Source organism: Pseudorasbora parva, chromosome 10, assembly GCF_024679245.1.
Source record: "Pseudorasbora parva isolate DD20220531a chromosome 10, ASM2467924v1, whole genome shotgun sequence".
Lineage (NCBI taxonomy): Eukaryota > Metazoa > Chordata > Actinopteri > Cypriniformes > Gobionidae > Pseudorasbora > Pseudorasbora parva.
Genome location: NC_090181.1, coordinates 24,140,269 through 24,168,244, shown reverse-complemented (window position 1 = coordinate 24,168,244; position 27,976 = coordinate 24,140,269). Strand labels below are relative to the sequence as shown.

General features: G+C 37.4%; 2 protein-coding genes across 3 annotated transcripts; both read right to left on the bottom strand.

Moving 5' to 3' along the window:
* Positions 1-511: 511 nt before the first annotated feature.
* On the bottom strand, positions 512-27,976 carry hmx2 (H6 family homeobox 2). Its single transcript, XM_067455625.1, has 6 exons — positions 27,875-27,976; positions 27,555-27,665; positions 26,460-26,511; positions 25,626-25,668; positions 2,046-2,666; positions 512-1,344 (listed from the first exon to the last, which is right to left on the bottom strand). Exons 5-6 carry the CDS (start codon positions 2,308-2,310, stop codon positions 797-799), a joined length of 813 nt encoding a protein of 270 aa, XP_067311726.1. The 5' UTR covers positions 2,311-2,666; positions 25,626-25,668; positions 26,460-26,511; positions 27,555-27,665; positions 27,875-27,976; the 3' UTR covers positions 512-796.
* On the bottom strand, positions 8,049-11,357 carry hmx3a (H6 family homeobox 3a). 2 transcript variants are annotated; one of them, XM_067455624.1, is made up of 2 exons: positions 10,210-11,357; positions 8,049-9,806 (listed from the first exon to the last, which is right to left on the bottom strand). In XM_067455624.1, exons 1-2 carry the CDS (start codon positions 10,493-10,495, stop codon positions 9,202-9,204), a joined length of 891 nt encoding a protein of 296 aa, XP_067311725.1. In that variant the 5' UTR covers positions 10,496-11,357; the 3' UTR covers positions 8,049-9,201. The 2 variants fall into 2 exon arrangements, with proteins under 2 accessions (XP_067311725.1, XP_067311724.1); XM_067455623.1 differs by having other exon boundaries at positions 8,050-9,809; positions 10,210-11,352.

Below are 27,976 nucleotides of genomic sequence, written 5' to 3'. Positions count from 1 at the left end.
CAACATGTAATTATCCCTAATTGCGAAAGCATCAACTGGGGACACTTTACATGACCCAGTGTCAATGTAACACAAATGTTTGTCTTGAGCTGATAAGCACAAGAAAAAGAGCGCTGTCACATAGCCTAGAAAATATATATATATATATATATATATATATATATATATATATATATATATATATATATATATATATATATATATATTGCATTATACACTCACACACACACTTAACCACTAAAGATTCATTCACTAAAAATTCATAGGCTCCTAGGCCTTCTGCATTTCAAAATATTAGGAAGATGAGGCTTTGCCGTTTTTTAAGCGGCTGGTTATTAATTGTGTATAGACATCTATTTAAATATAATAAATATTAAATACAATATAATTAATAAACATTAATATTATTATTTTTGTTGTTATTGAGTGTTATTTGCTCATCTCAGATGTTTTCATTTTAGAGACAGGAATCGAATGATTACACTTTTATTTCAATGTTTTCACTCCTCATAATGTGTAAAACTGGTTAATCGGGGGACAGAAATGTAAATAAAAGTACAAAATAATCATTATACACATGGTGTATTTAGGACATGTACAGAATCGTGTTGCTTTTGTGTTTTACACATAGACTCGTTTAATTGCTGCATATTAAGAAATATACTTTTTCACCAAATAAAGAGGTATAAATAGACATGAATTTTGTCAAACATAGTTAAATGTGTATTTGTACGTTTTTAGTGTGTAATAGTGTAATAGTCATCCTTTAGCAAAGAATTTTCGTTGTGCGTAAAAGTTAATATTCAATCTTATTGTAAAGATTGTATAATGGTAAAGCTGGTAAATTACTTCCAGGGTAATACAGTGGGGTTGGAAAAGCGATGGACCTCGGAACCGGCACCCGGAGCAACGAATTTTCTCTGAAAACGAGGGGCATCCCAACCAAAGTCTGCGCCGATGCGTGCGCCATGTTCGCAGCTTCCAGTTCCGCAGAGAGCTGCCGTTTCCATTTGTTCCGCCGGTTCTGAAACCACGTTTTCACTTGTGTCTCCGTTAACTGCAGGCTGGAGGCGAGACAGGCTCTCTCGGAGCTGCTCAAATAGCGTTTCATGTCGAATGTGGATTCGAGCTGATAAACCTGACTCCGAGAGAAAACCGTTCGCGTCTTCTTCTTGGCGGAACTGCTCTGTTTGTCCGGACCGTCACGTTGTCTCTCTTCAGAAACGGGAGACATTTGGCTACACGCTCGCTCCTGCTCCTCTTTGTAATCCGGTAGTATAGATGGTGTCAAATGCGGCCGGCGGTCGATCCCATCCTGCACAGGTAGAAGTCCCTTTGTGGCACCTGCAACAAATGCAACACAAAACTATCGTCTTATCAAATTGTGCTTGAAGAACAACAGCCATTGAGATAAAGCTTTCGTGCTTCAGTGGGTGCAATGTGCATGACTGGTGTGTCTATTTTAGTAAATTTTATATTAATATTAAATGTGACAGAAAAAAAAATATTCGCCCATCATCAAATCCGCTCGGTGTTTTTTTCCCTGTTAGGCTAAACATCGCCATTACTCGATACTTTACACAAGAGTTCATTAAATTTGAACTCTGACTGTTTGATCGACTGTTGAAAGGTTACAAGTGCCCTGTTAAATAAACAATACAATATGACTAGCACTGGTGCACGATATTAATTAAATCGTGTTACATTTAACGCTCAATTGACGGAATGCAGCGTTGCCTCTAAAAGCCGGCATAATCAATTAGCAGACTCGATTAAATTCGGTTAATTATTTGACCTTTCCCCTGTTCACTGAGGCGCGATAATATGTCGGATAAAAACAAGACTGGAGTTTTATTCAGTGCTGGCAATTGGGACAACATTACAAGACAGTCACCATGGTGATACAAACCATTCGTGTTTTAAACTTAATGATTTTGAAGTGAGACGTTTTATATAAGTGACTTTCTTACTAAACATAATCACAAATAAAATTTCTATTAAGCACGGTGGTAACGAGTGTGTATAAGAAAAAAAATGGCACTTACCGAGGCAGGAGAAGTTCAGAGGCTGGTGCGGGTTGCAGGGCTCTGGTACACCGGACTCAGAGCAGTAGCAGTCGCCCGAGTCCTCTCCGGCGCTGCAGTCGTCCTCTGATGACACGGACAACGTCCGCTTCCTCGGCTGGGATTTGGGACTGTCCTTTCCAGCTGATCGGACTGCCTCGTTTGAGGTGCCCAGAATGGACTGGATCGTGAAGCTTGAAATGGGGGCAGGCGAGCACTTGCTTCCGCTGTCCTCCGAATTATTCATTCTCGCCTCATAACAGTTCAAAAATGGTCTAAAAAGGATAAAATGTCAACGCAGCAATAAGTTCCGCTACACATAGATAGTGTTTTTCTTCAAATCTAAATATTGTTCGATAGAGCTGATGGGACGTTAAAAAAAACTTGTTTTTCGTGGGCTCAAAAGTGTTCGAATGCATTCCTCTCCACTTCCACGCGCTCTGGTCTCAAGGCGGGTGGAACGTGCCCTCATTTGCATGTAGGTAAGACCGGAGCTGGCCAATCACGCGCTCAAAGCGCGCCCGGAAATTTCAAATTTTATAATAGTTGAGTTTCTCAATGGAGCGCTCGATGGAAAACTTGCTGGAAAACATTTTCTATACTCTAAAAAGAAAAGAAAAAAAAAATTCAGTACGCAAATTTTAAAGGGGGAATGAATTTAAAATGCAGCAGTCCAAACCACGAATGTAAAATGAAACAGTCCAAACCTGTTCTTTGGCCGTAAATAACCGTTAGTTATTTTGCCACATGGTAAACAATATGTTTTATAAACCATGTGTAATTTTACTGTAACATATTATAGCTACACAATAGCAGTAAAAACTGTGAATTACTTTTCAGTTTACACATGGTATTTAGCAAGGCAATACATTTGCAAATGCTTTAAAAAGTAAAAAGCACCTTATAATGTATGGGAAAGGTGCATTCTCAGAATTCCCTAGGCAAACCATCACATCTTTTATAATAAGCAAGTTCATTTGTATGCTTGTTATCAGTGATGAACATGAAATTGTTTTATTTGGCATTTTATCTTATTTAGTTTAATAGTTAAAGCTTATTTAATTAATGTCTTATTGCATTGTTTTATTGTCGTTTGTTTAATCGGCTAATTTTGATTAACACAAATCCATCATGTCCTTGCATTGTACCACCTGTGCTATCAGTACATTTTGCAGTAACGAACATATTTAATATTAATGACTCAAAATGCTATATTAGCAGTATTGTTCACAATATATGCCAATTTTAAGTACCCCAAATTCTTAAAATGTACATGTAACAGTTAAGGTATATGGTCAACATTATTTCGTATTTTTCTCTCTCCACAACTTAGCCTACTTGACGGACGTTTGCCTGCAGAATATCACTGTTACGAGAAATTACAACCAACATTTTAATAGCTTTCTGTGAACTACGTGATGGATAATTATTCATTGTCATGTACGTGCCTCTGGGTTTCCACTTTGATAAATTGTGATTATTATTGCTTCTTATTTCAGTAATTTTCTGCTCCCTTATATCGACATACATTTTTTTCTGTTTACAGGATAACGAACTTACTTTTATATTCATTTATTGATGTTCAGATTTTGACTTGTATTGGACGCTTATGAAAAAGGCCTCTGAGAAATAATTCAAAATGTAAATCCATAACTTTTTGTCTGGTTCAAAAGACGTTCAAATTGAGAGATCCAGACTGATCCAGGAGTACTTTCTAAACATATTTGACTGTAGACTGCACTGCACAGACAACCATGCTGCTGATCCACAGAGGTGCTCTTTGTTCATGAATAGTTCTAGGCATCTCAAATACACGCCTAGAGTTCTCAAGTTCACGCGCACATCAATAACCAACAATAAACCGATCTCATAATCACAAGTCATCTGAATACATGGTTTAGTTCAAAATCATATATCTTATTAAAGAGTCGTTTTAAATTCCACTAGTCGTGTGCTATAAATGGCAAATCGGTCAAATAATCCAACACACAGTCTAGGAACTAATAATGGATCCTATCTCATTTTTCTTGAAAATAATAAACTCATTCCACGTCCATTATCTCCGTTTAAGAATTAATTTGATCATTATGGTGGGCTAATCTACTGCCTCTGCGGGCCGGCTAGAGCGGGCAGGACCCTGTTTAATTGATTGACTAATTGATTGGGGGGGGGGGGGGGGGGGGGGGTTGCGCGCCCCACCCCTGACTCGTGTCTCGAGGGCAGCTGTGGCTCTGCCACATTAGCTCTCGTTAGCGTTTTCTAAAGGCTGGCGACACTTAACAAATGCTCTGGCTTTGTCGTGGTGACAGCGCGCGGACACCTAATGGAGCTGAGGGAGCCAGGGTTGAGCGATCCCGACTACAAATTTCAAAGGTCGGGAATAATGCCCTGCACACATGGGTCTCCCAACCACAGACTAACTGGGCCATAACAGTAAACATAATCGAATCTGACCATTTTCTTTTTAATTATTTTAAAATATAAATGTACTATCAAAATCCTGTTATTTAGCCTATTTATTTAATAATTAATTTTTGTGTAGCCTACTCAGCAAGAATTATATATTTTCAATGATCTGACTCTACAAAACCATATCATAGGGTTTTGTTTGGTCTTAGCAAAGGCACTGGAAGTACGACACGTGCACTAGGCTATATGTACGCGATGATGGAAACGATGTGGTTGAACTGTCACAATCTGCAACTCTGTTTGGAACGGTTGTTAAAGAGACCTATTGTGAGGCGCCATATGCCCACATATAGCCATTTAGTGCGTAAAATATGAGGGTCTAGTTCACAGCGGCCCAACGATTTATGGCGCATTCACATAAGGCGTGAAATCCGCAATGATCGTTAAAGAGCCGGTTTTATACGCTGCGCCTGTCAGCCGAGACTGGATGGCTTAAAGGCCGTTTAGACATATTAAACAAAAACAATAGCCTACACCACAAATGTAGGCCCCATCACAGTATTGTAGCTATTGTACGTGTTGGTTGAGAAGGGAGTGGTAGCCTTTTTTTTTTTTTAATCGCTGAAAGCTGTTTAAATAGTTATGAACAAGAGCATCTTTAAGATGTGCGTAATGCATTATTGTAAACAAAAATTCGAAAAGGTGTGTTTCTACTATGACAGCCCACTGAACAGTGCTATCTATGTTTCGCAAAAACCTAGACAGGTTTACCGTGATGAACACCCAGCGATTATGGGACAATCTGTCAGGCGTTCACAAAGCTAAAGATCTTTCAAAACCGCGAGAGCAGGCGTTTTCTGCACGTGCTGTCAGTGCATGCGCCAGCCAGCCAGCCAGTAATGACCGAACATATACACATCGAGCTCTGGCAAAAAAGCTTTCCACTAGAAAGACGGATGAAGTCATGGGCGCCTTTGATCTGCAAATCAAGCTTCGATAAATATTAAACAAAGGGCCCTTTCCACGTGTGTATTATGATATATGGCATGTCCAACTTTAAGATAAGGAAATTACCAGAGAAAATGATATCAATAAATTTTCTAAGTATAAACGCTGATTATGTTTCGATTTTCATTCAAGATTCTGAGGCTGGTCTTTTATTTTTTTCTCAAATGGTTTTGCAGAGAGAGAGAGAGAGAGAGAGAGAGAGAGAGAGAGAGAGAGAGATAGAGAGAGAGAGAGAGAGAGAGAGAGAGAGAGAGAGAGAGAGAGAGAGAGAGAGAGAGAGAGAGAGAGAGAGAGAGAGAGAGAGAGAGAGAGAGAGAGAGCGGGCAGGCGGGAATCTCAAGCCCTGGAGGTGTACAATTTATGTAATCTACGGCTGGGAAATGAATTGGGTAATTTATTGGAAAACAGAAAGTCAAGAAGATTGGATCAGTATAGTTCAACCAAGGGCTTCTATTCATCAAGATCCAATTAACAACCTAACCATTGAGTCTTAATGGGTTTCCAATCTACTGCTCTGATATACTCATCAATCCCTGAGGGAGAAATTAAGCGAATCGACCGCCCCTCGGCGTTGTGGTGTCATTCCTCTCCGCAACTATATGTCAAATTAAAAACACAATTAAAATTTAAACTGTTTCAATCAGAGGCTGCCCCGCAACCTATGTTTCACTTAATAGAACTTTGATGAAAATCTGATGCTCGCTTTCAATCACAAAGGCAAATGGGAAAGGTGGGGCAAAAAGAAGATATCATTTTTCCTGAATAACACCAAAACATTTCCAGAAAGTAATAAGCAAAGATAGGCCCGCTCCCTCTCAAGCGTTGGACACGGGATTGAGTTCGCGTTCTCGTCGTCTATTGTGGGTAAATGTAGCCTACTTTGCAGAGCGCTGAAAAACATTTTCCCCTACATAGCGAAAGATAATTTAATAGGGCAGATGATAGTCCATTTTGTCAGTCTCATCATATGACGCAGAGAGCTACTATCCTTTTCGCTCGAAAATGTGAGGTCGGCTAACTAAACGTATTGTGTTTTATCGAAATTGTTAAATCGCCGTTCCGTCCGTTTGAATAGCCTGAACAAACCCCGCCAGATTCACAAAGAAAAACACTGTTGTGCAAATATGAATAATCACATAGACAGAAAGTAATGACTTGTGAACACAAATGGGGAAGGGGTGCTTTAAATACCGGTTATATAGGCTAGCTATGCACTATTTCTGTCTATGTTGATGCGCAGAGAACATTTTATTTGTCTATCCCCACCTCCCTTCTTTGCATAAAGACATGGTCAAATGGAAATTATCGAGTGATAGCTATATATTTTTTTCAGTTTATGACAGTGAATCAAGGTCATCAGTAAGCCAACAGGGGGAAAAAGAACTGTTAACAATGCCCTTGATTTGAAACAATATTTTACAGACGTTATCCGATCAATACTCGACAGGCAATAATGCCTCTGCGATCTATTAATTCACCGTAATGGGCTCGTGCTGAGCTTGCATTATATTATACGTCAATATAGGAGTTATGATTATTAGGCGGCGGTATTTGAATGTGCGCTTGGCTGAGTGCTCAGACCCAACGCAGAGAGTTGATTTCGACTTTATAAGAGGAAGAGTGCAATAGGAAGACCAATGATTGTCGATGAGCCTGACTGGCCCATATTGAAGTTCTCTCGATGGTCACTGTTTATTCTATTTTTTATGACTTTAGTTTTGGTGACGGCAGGTCATATTAAAATTGTATTTACACAGTTTAGCCTATCTGAAAAGAATTAGGATATACCCTGAATCTGAAACCTTTAATCCAATAGTTTAAGGTATAGATCATATTAAATGGGAGTTAATTATTATCAATATATTAATATAGGCCTAGTATATTTTATAATAGGCTAAATACATATTAAAATATCAAAAATTAAATTATAATAATAATTATTGTGTTGTTGTTGTCTAACCTCTATCACTGAAGTCAATAATAAATTAACAGGTTGAGTTTTTTGTTTTTTGTTTTTTGTATGCACGCATTTTAGCACCAGCATACTTTTTTTTATCATACACTTAAAGTACAATGCACAGAGGAGTTCCGTTTTTACTCTTCAGTCTCTTTACTCTCTCTCTCTCTCTCTCTCTCTCTCTCTCTCTCTCTCTCTCTCTCTCTCTCTCTCTCTCTCTCTCTCACACACACACACACACACACACACACACACACACACACACACACACACACACACACACAAAGCGTGGTGAAACTCTTAATGCAATTCCGCCAGCCCTCACCGATAATTATACGGTATTATTGACAACGCGATTTTGCAAAACATCGCTTGTAGAGTCCGCCAGATTTAAAGGTGCACCTGCTTGTAATTGAGATGGTAATGGGTATTTCAGCTTGTTGAGGCGTAAGTGAAACAATTCCGGTTTTGCTGCAAGCTTGGTTTAGTCCATGGTATTTTTATTTTATTTCATAAAACATGCAACATTTTTTTTAATATTATTTCCTTTAATGTTTAGCAAGGAGCACTGACAAAATAAATTATTAACTACTAATCAGCCCACATATTGATTTAATTTATTAATTATTTACATAATTTATTTACATCCCTTTAAGAATATTTCGTTGTTTTAAAAAGTATAAAAATACTTTTATATAATTTTGAAACTATAATAGACTCCACACTGAACCTCCTCACACTGTAACTAATGGGGGTGTGCAATCTAATGTCAGTTATGACTCCCATGTTGATTTCTTAACTCATAGCCTGTATGATATTTACTGAAAATCATGTTTTTATTTGTAGGCTACTTGCTAGTGCATTAGTAAAGCAGCATGTCAATATTTATATAAAACAATAGGCCTACTAAATTGTGAAACATAAAAAAAAAAACTCGTTTTTCGCTTCAACACACGCAGTCGTGCCACAACGTCAATCATGACATGTATAGACTTCAATAGTCTTCGTTTATTTCACAGCAGAATACAATGTAAAAAAAAAAAGACTTAACTATTACTGTACAAATGACACCTTTGCTCATTTTTTTTTTATATCTGTACATGTTCATATACATCTGTAAATAATATAGATAAAAGTAAAAGTTTTTTTATTATTCGTGTTTGCGTGTCTTCAGTTTAACTTTAATTTCAGTAATGATTGTCCATTGAACGCGGGACCAATGACACAAAATCGTTTTCAGCAATTATCTTCTCAACCTAAGAACTGTTTGGCTATAACAAAATGTGTCTAAAATAAGAGTTTAAAAAAGAATATGGATCATACACAGTAGTATTGCACATCCGTGTTCAGTGTGATTTCCCTCCCGGTGCTATAAAGAAACATATCCAGGTGTATAAACTCTTTTCTTTGACTTGTCAACAAGTTGACTTATGATACTCATAGTTAATAATATTATTAATAATGACAGTAAATTAACGTCATTGTAATTAACCACCAACCAACATCAACATCAGAAAAAGGCCTCTAAACATTCGCCTTATTCATGTGTAGTTTTATGGGTAGCCTTGTAAAACAAAAATGCCGGGCTCAAATGCATGATAGTGCATCTTTGTACATTTTCTTTTCTTTTAAATTATTTTCCAAACAAAAATAGCTTTGTCTCTTGGTTTCATTTCCGCCTTTTTTCTCTTTCCCTCTTTTCGAGTCTCTGTAAAATTGTTTTAGAGTTACATAAGTTACATAAAAAAGACATCTGTTGTCCTCTCAAACCGGTCTGAGGAGGGGCACGGAGGTGACGATAGGATGCGAGTAGTAAACCGGATGAGGGAAAGTGAGCAGCGGCTGGCTCACGGGCACGTTGCCCGCTGTGTTGGAGCTCTCAGAGGACGAGTTCTCATGATACAGGATGGGTACTCTCACAATCCTTTGCGCTGCTGCGTGGCTCAAGTTGGCGGCCTCCAGCTCTGCGGCCAGCTGACGTTTCCATTTGTTTCTGCGGTTCTGAAACCAGATTTTGACTTGGGTCTCTGTGAGGTGCAGGGAGGCAGCAAGGCCCGCGCGCTCCGAGCTGCTGAGGTAACGTTTCATGTCGAAGGTGGACTCCAGCTGGAACACCTGACTCCGCGAAAACACCGTGCGAGTTTTCTTTTTCCGGCAAGGTTTCTTGTCCGCGCCGTCGTCGTTCTTCTTCCAGTCGTCCACGCCGCCTTCTTTTTTACCATCTTCGATGTCGCTCTCCTCGAGGACAATCTCGTCCCCACTTTTGTTGTCGTCTTCATCGTCTTTAGCGTCCGGGTCTGATTTGAGCACGAGCTCAGGTGAGTCTCGGTCGGTGCCTGTGTTCGGTGACGAATCTCTAGCTTTCTGTGCTGCTACAGTAAGAGAGATCATATTAGCATTTCTTTCAGAAATATTTATATATCAAGTTTCACAGGTCGCGTCACAGCCACATGACAGGTGCAAACAAGTGTGATTCGTACTGTCCAAATCTAAGTGTTATTAAACTTAAACATTGCGTTTTAAATAAAAACCACAATCACTTTTATATTTAAAGAATGAAAACAGAGCTTATGATAATTGTTACATGTATGGCTACATTATTTAGGCTATAGCCTAATCTGTCAGGAAACATTTCCCAAACATACTGAGCTGACCTGCTTCTCATAAACATTAGCCTACATGCACCATTTGCTAGCAGAATTATTTATGAAAAATAACAAATCCATGCACATTATACAAACAAGTAGACAGTTTTTAGTTATCAAAACGTACCTTCTGTTCTGTGAAGATGCGCAGATGCACTGAGTGTGTACGGGTACCACCACGCCGAGGCACGCTCGAGGTAAGCCGGTAACGCAAAGCGCTGGGTCGGCAACTCAAAGCGAGGAAAGTTTATTTCCCCAACCTGAGAGAGCGAGAAGCTGCCATCAAGTCCTGCTTTAGTTGAAGCCAAAATAGGCTTAGGCTTTGACGGCTTACTGTCAGAATTTAGAAGATTTTTAATGAAAAACGGAGAGTCTTTTGCCGAAGCACATGTATCCTGGGTTGTTTCGGGCATGTTGGCTGGAAATTCGGGGTTACCTATATTTTGAAAATTGTTTTAAAAAAAATCTCTTTTAAAAAAAATCTTTAAACAGCTTGAAGATCCTTGGTAAAGTCTTCCAGTATTGAGGACTTAAACGCGGTTGTTTGCGGTCAGCACTGACGTTAAAACGAAAGACAATAACGCGGGGCGAGATAAACAATATTAATCTTGCTGATCATCTTCCGAGAGTTCCTTGGTGAAAATGATGCTCACCGCGTCCGTCTGGCGCCAGATGCTAATGATGAAATAAAAATGTCACCCGAGTTAAATGCAGAAAGTATACGGCGATTGGGCACGTACAATAGCAAATGGGATGAAGGGAGAGATGGGAAGTGGAGAGTCGGGAGAGAGGAGGGGCCTCCCAGACTCTTCGCGTTGGCTGCTGGGCTGAGAGTTCTCTCCTGTTATTGGTCTTATATAGTCCAATTAGGTGGCAAATGAGGACGGACCATTAACACAAAGGAACAAGGATTTAGCTCAAGCGGTGCGCCGATGAAGGCAATAGCGAAAAGGTGGTTTAGGCCACGAGCATCGCAAAGTTAAAGTTGGCTTTTTTATTAGTGCATCTCTATAAAATGTTATATACAGTCTATCTACATCTATCTGGGCATAGACATAGGTGTAAACTGCAGTTAGGATTTGAGAGATAGAAATGCATTAATAAATATAAAGAAAGTGCCAATTTTTATTTTTTCACACAAGTGTAATTTGTATTTGCTAATTGAAGTAGCCTACATTTAGCTATTCTAAAATGTTACAATATTTTAGCATAATATTGCATTATAGGCTACAACCAGGCTATGACTATAATAGCCTACTGTAAACAACTATTTCGTTGTATTTCTTTTTTCATTGCACATTGCGAGTGCAGTTTCCATATAAATTCCCTACAGATTTTTTTTAACGAATAGCACAAATCAAGGTTTTTTTTAATTAACCTTGCGCGCTCTTTTAAGTAAGCTCTCCAAAAGGATGAGGTCAAATCATTCTTTCTTTAAAATATTTATTTCTTTTAACATTAGACTCCTTCAGAAACTTAAATATTTCCATACGTTTTATTGAAATTAATTATAAGTTTGATCTTTAGATTTGTTTTATTTTCATAGGAGTTATAAGATATAAATGATCTTCATCTTAGAATTAAGTATTAGGCTACTTCACAGTTCATTAAAATATAAAATAAAACAAAGCACAAAATAAAATATAAAAATCTTAGCAAAGATAAATATGACCAATAGGTCATGAGGTCATACTTTGGTGCCACTAAATGCTGAGTTTGCTCGTCTTCACTTTCACATAATTAAATAGACTAATAAAAAAATAAAAAAATCAGTGAACATGTGAATTGTCTATCTTCAAGTTGCCCGTTTTGTCCATTTTAATCAAACCCATACCTACGTGTTGGTGTCTTATTTAGACAATGATAATAGCCTAATAATCATTTTGTTTCTATAATTATTAACAAGAGTGAATTGGACGCCAAGAGTCACCGATTGAATGAGATGAGAGCGTCCTCTACGGGTCACAAAGAATTACTGCATGCTTGCAAAACAAACTGCGAGTCAAGTCAGCAAGCCAATAAAAGCCAAGCTTTCTGTAAAAATTACTAATATTAATTAAGCCCATATAGGCTGGATCGAGTAATTTAGGCCTACTGCTGGACATAATAAAACGGTGATTGTTAACAATAGCCTATTATTATTATTATTATTATTATTATTATTATTATTATTATTATTATTATTATTATTATAGCAGTACTTTTAAAGAGTAACAAGCAGGGAGAACCGCTGGCGCATATGATTATGATATGGGCTAGGCTATAACCTAGGCTACTATTCAAATTGAGTTGCATGGTAACGTGATCATATTTAGCTATAGTTTCACTGCCAAGTGGTGAAAAAACTGAAAATGGTTTTCTAAATGTTACATTTAATGTCTTGGTGTGTCAGGGTGGAAACATCTATTATGGGATTGTGAAAACTTTTTCCAAAAAGCGAGTAGGTTAACTTAGTAAACAGAAAATAAATCGTAGAACCATAGGCCTACACCTATAGAATAAGTAAAATAGGCCTACACCATAACACAGTTAAAACAGACAATGTAGGCTATATGTGTAGCCTACTTTTATTGCATTCTTTTTTTATATATCAAAATCTGTTCAAATAAGTCGTTCCCTAGCGCCATCAAGTGTTAGACAGGGTTTAGTCAATGATGTTACTCAGGCGATAGAGATAGATATGATTTCGGATATATCAGTTATAAACGCCAGGCTTATTTCTAATACCTTAGATACAGGTGTTTTATTAACACAACAATAATGAGATTTTAAGGGTCAACGGCAGACCTACTTCCTTTAGTGTAGCTGTAGCTGTAGCTATAGCGCACAAAGAGTTTTATCCTGATGGAAGCTACACACAAACCATATAGCCTACTATTAGAATCAGTGTTCGGTGCGTGCCTTTATTGGGGCTTGTGCCATGTCGGCCGTGTGTAGATATTTCATATTAGTCTTCATCTCGGCTCTTTGTGCCTCTCTGCCTGGTGAGAAGATATAATGTTCCCTGACTTTTAGATTATTTATTTCAGAGCGTGGAGTTATTGATTATTTCACCGGGAAAATGACGAATGGCAGGACGGAATGACACGGTCAGCAGGTTCTATTAAAGAAATGATAGTATTGCTCATGGTTTGTTAAAAGGTCCAGTTTAGATACTTTATAGGTTTACATCCATCATCGTCTAACGACCCCGGGAGATGAGAAAAGCGCGCCGCGCGGTGACAATGACCAGACGCCGCTAACTTCGCGCTGTAATTGCCCACGTATTATATATAGATTTTTGTTTTGATATCTTGTGAGTTTCTCTCGTCTGGTCGAAATTGTGATAAAAGACATGAGTATAATATCGAAAAGCACCACACAGTGAAAAATGAGCGGGGAGGTATTCTAAACCTTTAACTCTTGGATTGTATAGGCCTACGCCTGTTGGATGGTGCGGCAATGGCGTTTGGTCGCGACATCACTAACAAACTATTAAACAAATATTCACGGGAATTATGATGATTTATTTAAAGACGATTTTGTTGTGTGTAATTTAAGGGAAAAAATAGATAGTGATAGAATAGGCTACAGATTTATCATGGAGATGTTGCATTTAGCCTATTGTGGATGTATTACTTACAGATATATTATATGGGTTAATAATATGGGATATATATATAAATGCCAGACTAATAAAGTGTAGGCCTACTTGAATGCACCACAAGTTGCTTGGATAAAAGCATATGCAAAAATGCACAAATATAAATAAGCTAAAAATGTTTTCTAACCACCATGGCTAGCACACACAGTTTAAACCTTCACTTTAAAATCTCTTGATGTATTTAACCGTCTTGTTCAAAATGACCACTGCCTGCTCTTTCTCAGTGCATTAATGTCCGGCACTATTGAAACGAGGCATTAAAAGCTTGAAGGTCAGGCTGCTCGTCCCACTGTAATACACACAATGGATTTAAACATGGCATTTAAGTTGTAAAGGACTGACTGTGGCCTGGCCCTGACCTGGAGGAGCTTAATTGGGATGGTGAAGCTATTGATTGGCTGAGAGATAGTTAGAGGCTCTGAGTTACAACGTGATCAGCCAAGTATCAGTGAGCTGCTTTTATATGCTTATGGAGGGCACAGAGAAAAGTGCAGAATTCAATGTCACTTTGAGGGTGAGGAGAGGCTTTCGCCAAGTGGGTTACAGGTCAGTCCATGTCCGAACACTGGATTAACAAAAGCCCACCAGGACCAAATGTTGTCCATTTTAGCACATCATACCCAAAAATGAAAATGTCCTAATTTTCTCTTGCTCATGTCACTCCAAATCTGTTGGATTTTCTTTGTTCTGTGGAACACAAAGGGGAATATTTTGAAAATGTCCCTATAAATTTCCCTTTGGTCCAAACAATAAAAGCAGACCCCTCGGACTTTCATATTATGGACAAAATAATGAAAACAATCGTGTTTCATTTTGTGTGTGCGTGTGTGAATAGCTTTTGCATAAAGAACTGAGCATGCATAAATACAGGAACAGGTTAAATATATGCTCAATAATGATCTTCAGCCTCATTGTGGTAAAGTATCAATAATGTTTTGTCTGATGTACCACCTTGGCAACCATAAATGTTGCTTACAGGTACAGAGATGTTCAACAGATTCCCTGACCCTCAGTGTCCTACATTGATGCAATGATCTGTGTCTTCCTTGTGCCAAGCAAGAACTAAAAGACCCCATTCATTCTTTCTGACATGGCTGAATCTGTGGAATGACTTTGCAGCACCTGTCCAGGTTGACACACACACACACACACACACACACACACACGCACACACGCACACACGCACACACGCACACACACACACACACACACACACACACGCACACACGCACACACACACACACGCACACACACACAGGTGATGCCTTCGGTAGAATATAGCCAGGTGTGGGCGTTCTTGGGCCAAGCGTTCTGACCGTGTGTCATTACAGCGGTGTAATCGGGTTGAGGCAGCAGTGGCTTCTCATCAGTGTCTGAGAGGAGATAGAGATATGGAGCCCGTTACAAATGGCCCAAATGCTCAGGCTCTGAGGAAGCCCATCAATAAAGCAATTTCTGGTGTCATAACAGCAGCGCTTTTGCTAAAGCTAACCTTTCAAAAAACTTTTCCCTCTGCAAAGCACTGCAGCCTCGCCATTAGAGTCCTGCCTTGTGAATTTAATGGATTCCGTACAAATAATATTCCACCATAATGGAAAAGGTTGAGGTGGCTGAAGACGGATGAAGTCATAAACACCTATAATTGAGAATCAAAGACCGATAAATTTTAAACTGCTATCCATTTTCCTCTTCTTTTTTTTTTTTCTCCAGATGATGATCTATGTCATTCTGGCTGCAGGAAAATGGAGGAGATTATGGGTGGAAATTATAACAATAAATTTTCTAAACATACACCTTGATTATGCTTCGATTTTTTAGGAAGGAGAGAGAGAGAGAGAGAGAGAGAGAGAGAGAGAGAGAGAGAGAGAGAGAGAGAGAGAGAGAGGCGGTTGGCCTGGTTGGCTGAAAGCTTGCTGGCTAAATGGCGCCATAAAATAGCTTCTGTGTGCTGTTTCGCCCGGAGAGGCCAGGCGTGCCTGGAGGTGTCATTTTCTTCCCCTAAATGGGGGGAAATGAATTGTGTAATTTATTGCAAACTGAAGCACAGTGAGATTAGATCAGCATATCCCATCAAAGGCTCAACAATCAATCTGCTCTGCTTTAACAGCTTGAGACGCATAAACCAGGGCACCTAATGGCTTTCCAATCTAACAGATTGATAGACTTATCTGCTCCCAGGGGATGTATTAAGAAAATCGGCTACTTTCACACTCTTCCCCACCACTTCTGACAGAACCCACTTTTTCTCTCCCTTTCTTTCTCCACTCACAGCCTCGATTGTAGATATAGAGATATAAATACATTTCTATGAGATGTGGTTCAAAGGAGGGGGGACGAAGAGGAGAAAAAGGCAGAATGGAGAGAGAGAGCTTGTTATTTGTTATTTAGATGAGTTTGGGGGTATGAGGGGAGGGGGGAGCTCTTTAATGAGCTGATTATTGCTCGTTGTTTGGAGCCAAGATGGTGAGCAGTCACTCAGGGCCACTTATGAACACACATAAATGTGGCCATAGCAACCGACCTTTCCTGACTAAAGGAAACAGAGACGAGATGTAAGGGGTGGATTAATCAAACAAACTGAGTTCTGTAACAAAAAAAATTAATAATAAAAAAAATTATTGTCATGTCCTCAGATAAGCTTATAAATACCTCAACATTATTATTTTGATCATTATCATTATTATTACTATTAAATATGCGTTTTAATTCAAATGAAAAATGCTAATATCAGCTGTCAAGCTCGGAAAGGGATTGTATAGTACCTGTCAAAAGTTTGGAGACCTTAGTTTTTAATGTTTTTCAAATAAGTCTCTTATGGTCTTAATGTTTTTCAAAAGTCTTTTATAATTGTTTTCTATTTTAATACATTGACATTTTTTAATTCATGTATGTGATGCAAAGCTGATTTTTCAGTATCATTACTGCAGTCTTCAGTGTCACATTCAAAAATCATTGTAATTTGCAGCTCAGGAAAAAAATTATTATTATTAATTATTATTAATGTTGAAAACAGTAATGCTGCTTAGTGTTTTTGTGGAAACAGTGATACCAACATTTAAACATTTGTGGTAATATTAAAAGTGAGATAAATTAATACTTTTATTTATCAAGAATGCATTAAATTGATCAAAACGGACAGTGAAGACATTATAATGTTACATTTTTTTTTATATTTAATAAATGCTTTAATGCATGCAATAAAAAAAAAACATTTTATCAATGCCAATAAATGCTGGTCATGCAACTATAAAATAATCCTGAAAAATGTATCCATTTCCACACAAATGTTAAGCATAATGTTAATAATAATAATAATAATAATAATAATAATAATAATAATAATAATAATAATAATAAATGTTATCTGAGCACTACATAATGATTTCATGTGACACTGAAGACTGGAGTAACGATGCTGAAAGATTCAGCATTGTCTTCAAAAGAAAACATTACTTTAAAATATAATAAAATAGAAAAGAGTTCTTTTAATTTATAATAATATTTCCCAATACAGCCTTGATGAGCACAAAATACTTATTTCAAAAACATTAAACATTGTAATGTTTCCAAAATTTTGACAGGTACTGTATATATACACTTATATAGATATCGTACATTTTCAATTGTAAATTATCACATTAAATAAATCATGAATAAAATGTGATATTAATTTAATTGTATTATATATAATTTTATATTATCATTATTATATATTATAATTATAATATAATAATAATTATTATTAAGTTATTACATTTAATTATATAAACACATACTATGTATATATTAATAAAACTATTACATTATATATTACATTATATATTACTATATTATAATAATAGTATTATTTTATTATTTAATATTATTTATTACATTTAATTATATATAAACACATCCATCCATCCATCCATCCATCCATCCATCCATCCATATATAATTATTATTAAGTTATTACATTTTATTATATACACACAATGTATATATTAATAAAACATATTACTAATATTACACACACACACACATTATATATATATATATATATATATATATATATATATATATATATATATATATATATATATATATATATATATATATATATATATATATGTATTTTTTACATACTTTTTAAAAAAAATAAATTTACATTTAATATAGAATATGTTCAAATTAATGATCAACGCATCAGCCCAATGATGTTATGTGTTTGTCCAGAACACCATTACAGATTCCCAGTGCAGGTGTAGGATGACTCCTATTTGTCAGCCAGCCTGTCAAGATAAAATCTAAACCTCAAACACTGAGAGTGAATGAGATGCTATCAGCATGGACACAGAGAATAAAGATCTCCTACCTCCCTACATAATTAAGCAGCTACTGCAACCGCTCAAAGAGAGCAATGAGAGGGGGCTGTCTTAGACCAAAGAAAGAGAGAGAAAAAAAGAGACTTCTATGAAAAAGTACTCATGATTGACATTCACAGGGATCTTTTACTAAAAATCAAACTGGCAAAATTAAGCCTACTACACTTGTACTCCTTAACAGAAAAATCTAATAGAGAATAGATAATCCAGGGGAGAATAGAATTAATCTTGAATGAAAGATTAAAAGCCCTTGTTAGTGTCACCACACAAATCCATTTGAGATAAGACTCTTTTTATTCGCCTCACATCATCCGTTCTTCATGACGGCCATATTGGATCTCACATCTGATTTGTACCAGAGTCCTGGGGGCAGAGGGGCATTTTCTCCCCATAAATATCAGTCTAGCCTCACATGGACCACAAATCAATGGCAAACAAATTTAGATGCTGTTCTCTCCCCTCACACACAGAAAACCACCACTGAAAAATGCAATTAACATTTTTTATGAAAGACATGACATGTCATAGGTTATGCAAAGAATGCAAGCTTAAAATTAGCAAATACTGAGCACAGTGAGAGGATGCTACAGACGTGGGTGTATCAATCAGACACAGGCACTTATTTTAATGATCTGAAATTAGAATGGAAATAAAGGACAATGATAGCCCTGATGGAGGTGGCGATAATGATGACTCGCTGGATGATGGGGATGACAATGAGCACAGAAGACTATGACGATAATAAATCTTTGTCTATTTTCTTACAGTAAATTAAATATTTCTGACACAATAACAAATCTATAGAAAGCAACACGAATAAAACAAATAAAGGTAATCCAGGCCATACAATATTTATCTCTTTGTATGTCAATTTCAAGCTGTCGGTGTCTCCAAATGAAAGTGTACTATATGAGGCACGATCTGTTATGCGGTCAAAATGAAGCATTGATTATTTGTAAAAACATAAGTGCAAATCAAATAGGTGCTCCTAGGAAGAGATGTATGGCCACCCACCTGCACACACATGAGAAGTGAGCCAATTATCGACCGATTGATTTTATGCACAGCACATATTTTCCACTGCTTTAATTCATTTTGTTCAATGACCCTTTTTCTTTTCGGTTCTCAACAGTGACTGTATCCTATGCTGCCATAAAGCCCTTATTCCCTGGTTACAAATGAAACCTTTCCCTCGACCTCTTATATATTTTGTTCTCTATTTCGCTTTAATAGCACTAAAATTGGTTACATATTCTTTTACAGTCCCAAGATGCCATTGCACCCATGTTGTCATTCGATTATTTATAGAAAACTATTACATGCTTACATTAGCGGCTTACTTCCCCCATGCGGCCTACAACATTCTTCTCTCTCTCTCTCTCTCTCTCTCTCTCTCTCTCTCTCTCTCTCTCTCTCTCTCTCTCTCTCTCTCTCTCTCTCTCTCTCTCTCTCTAAAAAAATAAAAATAAAAAGACAATTCTTTTAAGGTCTACAAGCCTTCTATTGTAGTCTTTACTGGACCAAAGATCAAGGTGAATAAAAGTGCATATGTGTCTGATAGCAGGAAGATGTAAAGAAGAAGCAGAGTTGTTAAAGTGTAAGAAGTGATAGGATCTCGAAAGAGAATAAGCCAGTGTGATAGACATGCAAAGAAAAGAAAAGATAACAAGATACCAGAATAAAAAGAATACGAGTAAAATGGAGAAAACGAGAAAGACAGAGAGGTCCTTCACACAACCTAATGAAATTTACATAATTTACTAAATGGCACATGTTGATTGGTTCCTGTCCTGTATCCAATGGGCTCGCTGCTAAACATTTGAATAGACGGTTAGACCCTCACCTTCCCCAGCTCCACCTATGATAGAGGTGATCTTATCATATAGACAGCTCCTCCTGTCTATATGATAAGAGAAAGGTCAAATATTTGAGCATTTACTCAATTAAAGACACAACTGTGGAAACCAAACTGCTCATCTGATTAAAGTGGAGAAAATCAAGTTTTAAATGTTTTTTATATGTCTATGTGGTGTTTTTAATATGCTTTCAGGAAAACGTACACAAATTCATTAATGAACACAAATGCTGAGTATTTTCTCCTTAAAAAAAAACAAAGACACTCTCAGAAACACGGTTTGCAATCGCTGGTGTTTCTGACGTCAAAAACTACCTTTAGCAGATCCTTAAATATAACCGCTCTGAAGCAGAGGGGTTTATACTGGTATATTTTTCTGTTGATATGAAAAACCGTGTACATTAAGCAATAGCAGGTGAATGATGTTTATTATGATGTTATGATGAACTATATGTCTTTCTCCACTGATGTTCAAAGCATTTCATAGACAAATCGTATTACCATTATGTGTCCGACGTTGTAAAGAGAAATACCATTGTGCAGCATTTACTTTATTATGTTGACCGAATGAATCTGTGAGCTGGTGCGAGTGAGTGGAGGCGGGGCTAATTTAATCCACATATACCTAACTGAAGCAAGGGTGTAGAGTTACATTTAAGCTAATTTAAGATATGAAAATAAAATAAAAAACTTTTTCACAGGAAACTTTTTTTTAAATATGTCATTTTTGTGATCCAAGATTTTTACAGGATACAATTATTGACCACGGGGGACTTTAAGATAAGCACGGAAGTTGAGGTTATTAATTAGTACAATCCATTATATATTCATCAATTTTTCAGCCTCCCAAATTTTCAAACCACTGAGAATTCAGACAGAAAATAACGTAATTAATTTTGTATCATGTATATTGGCTTTCTTTCTTCTGTACTACCCAAAACATTTTGGAGGAAAAGAAAAAGAAAAAAATAGTTATTTATTTTGTCAAAATAAAAGTAATTGTTTTTTTTCAGTCATTTTAACAATTTTATGCTAACACCTAAAGGGTTTTGTTTATCTACAGCTCTTTATCCATTCTTTTTTGTCGCTTCTTTATGTGAGCCCCGTGTTTGTGTTCATAAACGCCCTGAGTCTCTGTGTTCTGGTTGGTTTGTCACTGTTGTACAGGTAAAACGCATGTTATTAATGATCTCCCCAACTGCACGCTGGCATGGTACAGTGCGTGTCATGTTTAAATTCCTCCCCCTATGCATTGGAACACAGGCCCAGCTGCACTAGGCCCAGAGATCGATAAAAGGTCAAGGAGGTCGAGGGTCATTCCTCCCTTCCATTATGACCTGGCCACTCACCTCATATGGTGACTAACGAGGCCTACTGGGTACAGCGCAAGATAAGAGCAGTGTTCAGAGAAAGTGAATAATACTAGAGGGGCTATTCATTCGGAAACAGAATGGAGGTAATGGAGTACTTTCTTGTCACAGCATCAACTTGTGTTGAGTATAAATAAAACATACTAAGCAGCACTGTGATGTGGAAAGCAGACTGGACCTTTGTTTCAAAATACTGGGCAACAGAAAACACTGGGCGGAGAGTCATTGCTCTTTGGTAAAATATTATATGCTGATATAGAATACCATTTCTAAAAGTACTAGTAACTGAAACCAAGAAGGATGGAAATGAACAGGTTTGGAGGTGCCTCGGAACCTCTGCTCTACTATGAATTGTTAACCTGAAAAAGAGATAAGGAGTCAATTAGACTTGATTATGGCAATGATCAGCTGTTATCAATAATCAATACTCTATTGGATCTCTTTAACCTGAGATGTCCTCTGTGCCCATAGATACTACCTATTTTTTAGTAATACAGACAGTCATACATGAACAGCACGTGCACACAACAATAAATTAAGGGAGAATCATTTTATTTTAACTCTTTTGAAAAAAAAAAAAGTTTTCTAAAGCAATATTCATGACCTGTACCATGGCTTTCTTTCTTCTGTACTACCCAAAAGATGATATTTTTTGGGGGGGAAAGGGAAAAAAATCTGTTATTTATTTTGTCAATATGAAAGTAGTTGGGGTTTTTGAGTCATTTTAACAATTGTATGCTAACACCGAACGACATGGCAAAAGAGCAAAACCTCAAATCGAGAAATGGATTAAATTCACTCCTCTATTTGCACATTTTGGGATACTGTGTTAGGATACATTCATTTTTTTAAAGTCTGATTTGCTCTGCAGAAGTGCTGTACACTCTTAGAAGAAAAAGGTTCTATATAGAACCTTTAAGGGGTCTATCGGCGCTACATAGTTCGAACCCCTAAAAGGTTTACTGCAAAAAATGCTTTTCTTACTTAGTCTTGTTTCTAGTCCAAACATCTAAACATTCTTAAAACAAGAAGTATTTACTAGACAAGCAAAAGTAATTGTCTTATTTTGGGGAAAAAAATACTCAAAATTAAGAGTTTTTGCTAAGATAAGAAATTCATTTTTTTTTTTGCAGTGTTCTATATAAAACCCTTTTTAAGTGCCAAAAGGGTTCTTTCTTGTCATTATAGAACCCTTTTAGCATAAAAGGGTCTTTGGAGTATACTCAACTATACTTCTATATATAACCTTTTAAGGGTTCCAAATACGTAGCGCCGATAGAACCAGCTGCGTAGCACCAAATTTTGGGCCCTGGGTACAAATCATCTTGCTGGGCCCCCATACCAAATATCATAGTGATACCAATGGGTGGGGTATTGCATTTTTATCATAAAAAACACTTAAAACTTAAACAAAATAAGCCATACTCTGATTAATGTATATGTATGTATAGAAAACTAACTTCTAAGCCCCCCTGCCTTGGGCCCTGGCCCTCGGTACCCTTTATCCCCCCAGTCCGACGCCCCTGCATAGAACCGTTCCTTCTAAGAGTGTATACTATCGGAATGAAGTTGGAACAACATTGGACCCCAACAATCTTAAAAGATTTGCTTTTGTGTTCAGCAGAAGCATGTCATACTGGTTTGGAATGCAGTATGGTGAGTAAATCATGAACTGGGTGAACTGTTACTTTAATATAATGAGTTAATACAAACATCTACTTAATCTGCTAATGTACTTCCAAAATGCATCTTCACTGTGAACACATTTACACATACATGACATGTATATTTGTGCACAGGAAGACTAAACCGAAACTTGACCTGAATTCAGCATTAAATCAACTGATACCCATACTTTATTATATACTTTTTGAGAATTCAAAAGCCATTTCTAATGAATCTTGCTGGTTCAGTGCCCCAAAGTGGCAGGGAGGTGCAGGGGTGGTGCCGCTAGATGCACTCCACTGTATCCGCTGGCTTGTGTAGAGCCATGTGTTTTAAAGATTTGACAGAAGATGCTCTAAATTATCTGCCTTCAGACAGTGCTATCCATTAGTTTCCCTCTCAGCGCCGAGCATGAAATGCGAGTATTGGGGCAACTGTGCGTTGGGAGATATCATTCAGGACTATGAGCTATTGCCAAGCGCTGACAGTCAGGATAAATGCCCCCACTTTTCAGGCTGTACAAATGGCATTTGGCCACAATAATTCAGCAAAGGACAGTTCATTCCCCATCCAGAGCGACTGGACCCAGTCAAAAGCTATTACAGCATCTTCTTTATTAGTGCCTATGGTTTTGGTGTAGAGATCCTCAGATAAATACAGCTAAAATGCCACTTCACTCAGAAATATTGGCCCATTCCTCTGTTGCCTGACTGGGCCCGAATGGCAGCCTGTTTCAGACATTATAAACCTTTCTAAAGTCACACATTGCTCCTGCCAGCCATCTGTCATGATGTAAGTACCATCATTTGCAGACCAATAGAAGTGATCAGTAGTTTTTCCCCCAGGCTCCAAGCCAGGCATCATAGTCAAAGGAATTGATTATCACTTTATCATTTAAGTATAGCTTGCTTTAAAGAATAATAACTCACATTTAAGGTGCCAAATGGCTTTGCATATAGCTCAAAACGCCAGCCATTTAAGAATAATTGTGTAATTCATCATTTGTGACGTTGCTTTATAGTTTTTTGCATCTCGGCGGGGCTAAAGAGCTCGACCAAATAGAAGCGTGCTGTCACCTGTGACGTTTGAAAATCTCTCCCGCGATGCTTCAATACTTTGTCAGAGGGACGCGCGCGCGTTCAGACTTCATAAGGTGACAGGGTTTTATCGTGCGTCGCCTCGTAAAGGCACGTCATCTGTAGGACGCGCCCGACACTTTTATTAAACAGCTATTCGCCGCGCGCGCGCCGAGAGATGTGCAAAGATAAATCCTCATGAATAACTGAACTGTCTGTTTGAGGATCGGTGTGTGTCATACAAAAGTTCGAACACGATACAAGCAGCACATGGGCTATACAAGGAGGGGGTAAAACTATTGCTTTTTAGGATATTTGTATTGTTATTTAAATCAGTACAATGGCTATAAACAATAACCAATTCAGATAGATAGATAGATAGATAGATAGATAGATAGATAGATAGATAGATAGATAGATAGATAGATAGATAGATAGATAGATAGATAGATAGATAGATAGATAGATAGATAGATAGATAGATAGATAGATAGATAGATAGATAGATAGATAGATAGAATGATTTTATAGGCCTAAAACAGACCAGCATTACACAAGCTACTATTTTCTGCACTTTTCTTAAGGGAATAAATAAAGTTTACTCTCCTCTTTGCTTTTGTATACTGGCATTACTTTTTATTCCATTTAAGCCCTATTGATTTGATTTCAATGCAATATTCCAATCGGCCAGATTGGCCCAGATTTTTAGAAAATCAGATCTGGCATTCAACTAAATGAGAATTTCCTGTACAGAGACATTCATTGGTTCACGCAGGAAATTAATGATAAAAAAAAAAGCCCATCTTTGTGTGTGGCGTGCGTATCGCTGCTAATCTGCGCCTTTGTGCAAATGTAACCAAGGCTGCTCTTTGGCAATCGAGCGCAACGCCACGGCTTTGAGAAAAACCACTTGTTCTGTCACATAATTACAGATCTTATACCCGCTTTGTGTGGGGGGGAGAGAGAGAGGATGGAGGGGGCCTTGTTTGCCCATTTAAAGTGTGATTCAGATAATAGTGTTCTCATCAAAGGTAGCAATTACATTCATTACACAGGCGGCCGCGAGGAAATTAAGTGGCAGGAAAATGAAAAGCTTAATATGTACTTCCTTTATCCTATTTCTTTCCCTTTCTCTGCTTCTACACACGCCCCGTGTCGCACAAGGGTGGGGGGTGTAAGATAGGGTCTCTCCAGAAATAAATAGTCTTGGGGGCGTGAAGAATAAATCCAGCAGTGGTCCTCCTTCACCCTTTGGCAGTAATGATTTGGCGTTGGGGCAGCCGTTTCTATAGCTGCGCTCTTCAGGCAGGATTAAAAGCCTTTCTTCAGGGGCTAATGTCCACGGCAGCCTTTAAATGACTCCAGCATATGATTGGAGTCTTAAAAAAGTGCTCAGGGGCCTTCTCCAAATTAATACCCAATTCCTTTTCAGGAGAAAATGAATTGTTTCGCGTTCTATAAAACCACAAACACCACATAAATCAAGCGCTTTGGAGGAGAGAAGGGGGCCCGCTCATTCAAAGCCTTTTAAATGTGAATTAGAGCAATGGGGGAACTTGGTCTGACTTACCCCCGAGCAGGTGTCGATGGAGCAGCTTCAGACACTGCAGATGCTAGATTAAAATGGAAAGTGAGAAAAGGGAAACTAAGCCAGACAAACAAATTTAACTGATACGCATGTGTGACCAAATTACACTATGTTATTACATAGTATATTTGAATACTATAACCATATATGGTTGTCAAAACCATGAAGTAAGAGAGAAATAAATGTCATTGGCGTTTATAAACATACTGCAACATCTAGTTTTCCAGAACATCTGATGTCGACCATACTGATAGGCAGCTAAGAAACAAATTCACTATTATCATCACAACAACTATTTTCCAAATGTACTGTTGCACCCCTGCTTTGAAAACAATAACGCTTCATGAAAAGAAGCCCACTTGAAACCCCAATTAATCTTTTTCAACTGACAAATTACTGTCACCCTGCTTGAATTATTTAAGGGGAAGTGGCTTCACGGGAAACCTGAGCATAATTAAATTGCTATAAAATAACATTAGTGTGGACAGGCCATTAGGAAGTGTTGTAATTGACTGCTTCAGGGGTCGTAGTTCAACCCCACAAGGTCGTGCCTGCTTTTGGATCTGTTTACGGCGCACAGAAACTCACAGACTGTAAGTACTGCACCTCATAGTAATTGTCTGTTTGACTTCATTTATAATTCTCATTCAATAATGCTAATATTACAGTGCACTTTGAATCAAGACTTCAGCTCATTCATAGGCATCAATCAAAATACTGACATCAATCAAAAAACTGAACAGTCTCATTATGCTTTGTGCATAATAAACACAAAAGAGTGAAAGAAAAATTTGATATTAAATCATACAGGCCTACCTTGTTTCCCTACATGGCCATCACAACTTGACATCCTGCGCCATCTAGTGTCCTAACTGTGAAATAAAGATGGATTATAGCCCTATTTACAGTAAAGTACAGAATTAGACATATGCTTTTGGTAAGAAGAATTGTCTGTTTGAGATTGCAACACAAATGCAGTGTCTTTTGCGAGTCAGGTTTTTTAATGGATTTCAGGAGAACTACAAAATAAAATTTTAGGACTGGTGTGGAATAATAATAATAATAAAAAAACAGTATGTTAGATCAGCGGTTGTGAAACAGTGCTAAATCTGTGGAATAGTCTAAAAAAAAAACTAAATAATGATGTTATATATACATACACACAGTATACAGTTTGTTAACATTTAACCTATGATGGGGAGCCAGGCCAGTTGTTTTCTGGTTATCTGAACCATGATCACAGGCAATGAACTGCCGCATGTTACACTAGAACCCCCTCATTACAACTCTGAAGAGTGTCATAAGGATCCAAAGCTCTCGCTCTAACTGGTCATTTGTCACACCCTCTTCAATGGTTTTCCTACAACCCTGACACAAATGGGGCAATGCGATCTTCGGCTAACTTCCCCTCTAGTTAAATATTAAACGCTATGAAACATAAATGAGCCAATCCTGCTATTTAAAGTAATGCAATTGGCTCAAGTACTCATCAAATTGCCCATGACATTTGAATATGGGAATTATCCATGTATTTAGCTAATCTGGTAAAAGGAGATGAATCATCAATGCACTTGATATAACTCTAAAAGGTATATTAAAAAATGGATCAATGCTGTTTTGCAGTACTTTTTGGATATATCAATTAATATGATTAAGATATAATTTAAGAATGTATTAAAAAAGGTAAAATGTAACAAGACTTTCAAAAATATGCTTTTAATAATAACTTAAAAATTAACAGGATGCCTAACCTGATGGAAATAAATAGCCTAGTCATTGCTCAATGAGGAATTGAGAGTGCGAGTATCAAGTTAAATGTAATATTTTGAATAATTTTTAATTATTTATGTAGCTGATGAATGCCTGTTTAATGTGACAGCAAGTTAAACTGCACTCACTGGAAATACTTACATATATGTGTGCTGTTGTTTTCCACCAAAACGATGTATTTCCTGGAGAATGGCGTCAGGAACATTTGTCATTTAAAATAACAGGTTGGCAAGTGATATGAACACCGGAGAGCTTGAATATAAATTAAAACAGCATTCAGAACAGAACGTGATTTAATTGGAGGAAGGGAAACACTGAAAACGTCATGTTTGATATTTTGTCATTTTAGGTAGGTTACCTAAAAAAATTGTAGGTTACATATAGGCTAACTAAATTAAAGACATGACAAAATAGCAACACCTGCTCAAATCAAGAAAATCGTGAAATGATGTATAACTCACTCCTATATTAGCACATTTTAGGATGCTGTGTTAGGATACATTAATTTTTTAAAGTCTGGTTTGCTCTGCAAGTCCTTGTAGACTGTACTCAGTGACACGCAG